General features: G+C 40.8%; 1 protein-coding gene across 2 annotated transcripts; it reads right to left on the bottom strand.

Moving 5' to 3' along the window:
• Nucleotides 1-1,410: 1,410 nt before the first annotated feature.
• Nucleotides 1,411-5,382, bottom strand: LOC124666248. Of its 2 annotated transcripts, none has more exons than XM_047203593.1 (8): nucleotides 5,165-5,382; nucleotides 4,418-4,537; nucleotides 4,129-4,254; nucleotides 3,841-3,933; nucleotides 3,154-3,408; nucleotides 2,171-2,276; nucleotides 1,872-2,079; nucleotides 1,411-1,789 (listed from the first exon to the last, which is right to left on the bottom strand). In XM_047203593.1, exons 1-8 carry the CDS (start codon nucleotides 5,308-5,310, stop codon nucleotides 1,659-1,661), a joined length of 1,185 nt encoding a protein of 394 aa, XP_047059549.1. In that variant the 5' UTR covers nucleotides 5,311-5,382; the 3' UTR covers nucleotides 1,411-1,658. The 2 variants fall into 2 exon arrangements, with proteins under 2 accessions (XP_047059549.1, XP_047059550.1); XM_047203594.1 differs by having other exon boundaries at nucleotides 1,411-1,784.
• Nucleotides 5,383-5,878: the final 496 nt, after the last annotated feature.

Below are 5,878 nucleotides of genomic sequence, written 5' to 3'. Positions count from 1 at the left end.
TGAACGTTTTGAAGCATCTTCCAAAGTTGGGTAAATTGTGCAATATGCTCAAAGGAAATACCCCTTGAATATCGATTTGTGTGACCCAAAACTCATTTGCCATATCCTTCTTGATCGAAGAGTTCCTCTTTTTGGACCGCTCGAAAATGAGAGGAACATATATATATATATACATGTATTTATGTGTGAGTCGCCCGATATATAATAGATTTGGCGCTGCTTCCTGCGAGTTGCAATATGGTTTCTCAAACACGTCCACTAGGCACTAGGGGAGGCAGGTACAGATGCTCAGAACCACAACCCATGGCGGAGGCGCTCCGTGCATCTAAGATGGACGCGGCCGACCAGATATTTGCACATTTGGCACGCTTTACATTTTTTATTGCATAAACCACCACATGTTAGTGACACGTGGTGCGGCAAATATGCAATGTGCAAAAAAAGTGTGGCAAATATGCAATTCCGCCGTTAATCTATGATGATTGATCAGTTTTTTTTTGTGAACATATGATTGATCAGGTTTAGTTTCGTCCTAATTAAGGCTTATGAAGTTTGCTTGAGACCACATGCAGGGCCGGCCCATACTTATACAGGGCCCAGGTGCAAAATGACAGCAAGGGGCCTATTCGCATAAATTATTAAAACACTATATTTCAAGCTAAAGAAACTGAATATATTATTATTGAGTACATTATGTCAAAAAAAAATATTATTATCGAGTACATAGTAGTAGAAATTCATAATCTTTTAACACTGAAAATGAAAGCGCATACTAACTTTTGGCTCTAAAATGACAGGACCTAGTAATTACTTGTCTCGATCAAGCCACCGCAATTTCCTATTTCAGAAAGAACCAGAAAGCAGCAATCACCTAAAAAGTGCAAGAAAAGTAATATTAGACAATCACCTAAAAAGTGCATAGTAAAGCATATTAAATTCGATAGAAGAACTAGTTAAGAGTGGGTTGAGGAGCGATGGAAAGGGCAAGCCGCGAGCACACCTTTACCTTTCTCGATCTAATCCCAATTCCCAAATGGCTATTTGATTGGGAACGAATTTGAAAATTGAAATGGAGAAGTTTGAGGAACGATAAAGCTGCATCGTTGACCTCAATTCATGGGTGGCCGGGATCTTGGAAGGCACAGCAGTTGCGGCGCGGTTCTAGGAATTTGCGGGAGAAGGAGATGAGCGAGATGGACAAGAAGAGAACGATTCATTTGCGTTAGCTTACTATGCAGATGGTTCCTTAGCTGCAATTGCTCGCTTGATCTAATTGAGCGACCAAAAAAACTGCTGTTTTTCTTTCAAATCCGAGCAATTGAAGCCTGGGTTATTAGCTTTTTTTCTTTTCTTTCAGAACAGGTGTTGTCCATTAGCACAAAGAATCTCGTTGTGTATTCTGTTGGAGTGTACTACTGAACTAGTTCCATTACCAGAAATATTGATCATGGTTACAGATTTGTATACAAAGAAAATGCTCACTACATAAACAAAACCAGCATGTCAGTATCACAGACACAGAACAGCAACAACAAAAGGTACTACTAGTTCAACAGGTGAAAATAAATCACCCTGTAGATTATTGCATCTGCTGCCTGGACTACTTGGCTCGCATGCACCAACCACACCCAACTCTGAATAAAGATTCAACAACCCCGCTAATCGTTATAGACATCATCTTCCATGTACATGTAAGGGAATGCGGAACCTGTCGAGCCCCTGAAATATCCACCTGTGGCTGGATGTTGCAGAACCTCCATTCCTTGGCTACTGCAAGCACAACACTGGCCTGAAAGAAGTTAACCAGGAAGACTCTTATAAGAGAACTAGGAATATTTCACTGTTTGATTCATAAAGACAAGGATTAGTACCATTTTCACTGTCTGATTCCAGAGGAGAGCAGAAATAATATTTTTGCCCAAACATCTCTCTTAATTCAGCAAAAAATACTGACACACGGGAAACATTTGTGATAGGGTTCTCAATCTTCACTTTGAAGTTGAAGTGGTGGAAAACATTGCAATAATTTTCCACATTGAAACATTGGTGGCCAAGTTCCACTAGTTGGCAGTCATGTCCCTAAAGCCAAATAGAGATCCTTGTTAGTAACAAGTTAATTGGTCACTTCCTTGTTGTTTAAAAAATACAAAAATAACAAGCTTTTACTTACCGCGAGAGTGGGACTTCTTTTTTTGTATTCTTCGAAAGCCACCATCACCTCCTTACTCATCCATTTCCTCGCATTTTGAATAATCTCTTTGTCAGAAACTCCCCGCCTGTACGCACAACCAAATTAAAATGTAGTTTCTGAAGAAGCACAAGGTAGAGCTAGTAGAAGCCAGAATATGGTGAGTTGATGACAACATGTTCAGTGATTAATGAAGCTTTCAAAACCTACATGCACGTGATAAGAACCACACAACACCGAAAGGAGAGTGAATTAACTAGATATATGTATGCTATGGGGTTGAAAACACCTATGTGTGGCATAGGTACTGCTCGCTTAGAAATTTTGTGTCAATCATATACTCGTATGGGCCTGTGACCCCTGTCAGCATCTTAGAAATTGAACCCGTGACCGGTGACCCCTGTCAGCATCTTAGAAATTGAATATGGAAAGACACTACGCTCTAGAGGATAGACAATGCCTAAATACTATCAATATGCTTTCTTCCATTTTGCTAAATAAGGAACACAAATGATAAATACTTCTTATTCCAAAAACTAACAGTAAGATACAGGGGTAATATCAATGTTTAGCATGGGCAATTGAAAATTTATAACTCTGCATATTATGAGGGGTTATAGTTAGGTAATGCTGGCATTGGTCAACAGGCAACGTCAGTGGTCAGACCCAGCTTCATGTTGTTTAAGCTTCCAAACAACTTTAGTGGCATGACTGTGCAGTTTCAGGGTTTAGGAACTAATGAATTGGCCTGACAAGGCCCACAATGTGACTTTTATTCTATGCAGACCAAACATTAAATTACTGAAAGTCCTTATAAGAAACCTAAATTTTCAATCTTATGCATGCATTCAAGCTAAATTTTTAGCGACACAGAATAAAATGCTTAGAGAAGATTAAAGTAGTGCCAGTTATCAGTAAAAGAGAGGATTGCTAACACAATAAGAATTGCAGGAGATAAAATTCACCTTGGTTGTCGACGTAGCAAAATCTGCATGGCCGCTTCCTCCCTTGAAGCTTGTTCCCTTGCCTGAAGTTTCTGTCGCTCCTCAAGGAAGTAGGGAGCTCGGGCAATGATATCGGCACGCCGAGCAGCTGACATTTTATCCTTCTTGGCGGCTAGTCTGGCACGCTCAATGTCACGAAGCATAACACACGTTTCACGGAAAGTGCTGCATGTATTCTCTTCAAAGTACTTCTCCAGTTCTCGCCGCTCCTCCTCTCTAAAGAAATGCATGCACGTATGGTTAAAAGTACGAAATAAATCAAAGGCTAAATACTTTTGAGCTAGTGAATTTATCCATCTGAAGTAATACAAAGCACAATTACTGTAAATGAACCGAAACACTCTGGTCGTGGTGAATAATTTTGTGCTTTATGACTATATCTAACTAGGTACAGAGTGAAAACACTCAACCCACAAATTAGGATGTCAACAGTATCGTTTATGTCGCATACATTTGGTGGTCCCCACACCACACTTTTGGCATGCTGGGCTGATGCTTTCCAATTTTGGTTATATGAGGCATGTATAAACAGGTAAAGTTTTAGCGCTTTGGGACATCTTGCATTATTTATTTAAATGCATTTAAGACTTAAAAGTTACAAACAATAGAATACAAGTCAAGACCATCAGACAGCAAAATCATACGTACATATCAAGATCTGATTCTTCTTTGGGCTTGCTCTCCTCAACAATTTCAGAGTCACTCTCGCTGCCGCTAGCATCGTCAGCACAATAGTTTGACCTAGAGCAACAGATATCAACACAATAAGAGGTTATATTGATGATTACCTACCTAGCAATTTGTTTTGGTATGAACTGTCTTAAACTATGCATGATGTGAAGAGCATATGAAAGAATACTATCGGTAATAGCAAGTATCCATTTCAACAAACCCTAACTGGGTTAATCAGAAATAGTTATGGGCTTACGGCCATACCAACAGGGTGATATCTCGAATTTAGGAGGCGTGCCAGTCAGCCCTAGCGCCTTGAGTTCTGGCAGAACTTCAGGTGTAGAGCTCTCACTGTCACTGCTGCTAACCTCACCAGCATGCTCCTCAACCCTGATCGGAACATGTTTATCAGTCAATATTCATGGTCAGATATTTAGGACATACTATTTCCTCTGTGAGAAGACCAGTGCAAATAATAGCCGAAACAAATATGATTTGAACTTCTGGTGGAATAGGCAGACATACAACACCTGAAATAACCCAGATGACTTACGGTAGTAATTCTTGTGATAATTCTCGTCCTCGTCTGCCTCCAGATCGCCTAGGAAGATTTGAATATAGAACACTCTGTCGAACACGAGTTGTGGTTCCAGCTACTGGAGTTCTAGATGACCTGTTGAGGTTAAGATTTGAAGTTACAACAAGACAAAGGCTTCCCTCCTGCTCATGGTTTAAAGTGGATTTCGAGGTACATCCTTTAGTTCACTTGTAAAGGCAAATATATAGCAGAAGGTTGGGAGATGCAATTTGGGTCACGGGTGCATAACTGTATATGAACCTATTGTGTGAAAACACAATTCAAAATGTCAAAAAAATTGAAATTAAATTCTGCATGTACATCTAGACATTCTATATTGGCACATAAGTTGTCCGGAAAACACCACCTCCCAGAAGGTTGTGCTATACACATTTAATGAATTATTGTTAAGTAGCACTGTGCAAGTGCATATATCTCTCCAAAGCAAAAGAATTGGAAATCTGGAATGCTGTCCAATTTCAAAAGGTCTGCTTTTGCCTTTCTCTGTAAACTTTCATTTCGATAAAGAACGAATATAATAATTCATCAAGCTGATACAGAATACACTAGCAATCTAGCATTTTTCAACTAGAACCATATCGCTCGAGCTATAAAAACACCTGCAATTTGTGGATGTACATTCAATTCCCAGCAAAGTTTCTTATTACCCTAAAGAATTGCGGAACGGGCTGTGAAATTGATGGAGAAGTGGCGAAAGCTCACCCAGTTTTGCGGGAAGTCTTTCTACGGATGCGTGACTTGCGTCTCGCTAACCACGAGACGGGCTGACCGCCGACGGCGAAACCGCGCACACCACGAGGGGGGAAATCAAGCCATCTTTCGGAATCGAGATGGCCATCGCCGTCCATGGTGGCGGAAGCCGGCCGCGAGAGGAAACCTATGGGGAATTTTGGTCGGGTCGGTCTCTGTGTCTCTCTCTTGCTGACCCGCACCAAGTCTTTTTTTTTTTTGAACAAACCCGCACCAAGTCCGGTGGCATTGTACTGGAACGAGTGGGCTGAAAGGTTCCGGCCGAATTTGGTCAGTGATTTCGAATTTCCCTGAAAAAGAACTAAATTTTGGACTTCAATAAAAAAATAAGTCCTTAGAACATCCCACCGGCGCCCGCGTCGGGCAACTCCGCCGGACAAGCGCCTTGGGGACGCCGGCACACACCGCCGCGGATTTGAGACCGGCTGCCCACACAGTCGTCATCAAAATAAACCTCGCATATTTTTTTGTAATTGGAGTAAAATAAAGAAAACAAATATAAATGGAGACTACAATACAGCCATATTGCATAATTAGCACTAAACGAAAAGCTCGCAATTAATACAAACTCGAGTCAAAGCACCAATAGTAACCGCACGCTTTGGAATACAGTTTGGACAGCAAATGTTCCTCCAAAATTAAAAACCTTCACCTGGAAACTTGCCA

The sequence above is a fragment of the Lolium rigidum genome, chromosome 6, assembly GCF_022539505.1.
Source record: "Lolium rigidum isolate FL_2022 chromosome 6, APGP_CSIRO_Lrig_0.1, whole genome shotgun sequence".
NCBI classification, from domain to species: Eukaryota; Viridiplantae; Streptophyta; class Magnoliopsida; order Poales; family Poaceae; genus Lolium; species Lolium rigidum.
The sequence above is the reverse complement of the archived record's forward strand: the minus strand, read 5'-3'. Positions and strand labels throughout refer to the sequence as shown.

Coding starts and splice junctions, on each gene's coding strand:
- LOC124666248 (XM_047203593.1), bottom strand. CDS start 5,310: ATGGACGGCGATGGCCATCTCGATTCCGAAAGATGGCTTGATTTCCCC. Junction 3,934..4,128: donor TTCGAGATATCACCCTGTTG/GTATGGCCGTAA, acceptor CTGTTGCTCTAG/GTCAAACTATTGTGCTGACG. Junction 3,409..3,840: donor GAAGAATCAGATCTTGATAT/GTACGTATGATT, acceptor GCATTTCTTTAG/AGAGGAGGAGCGGCGAGAAC.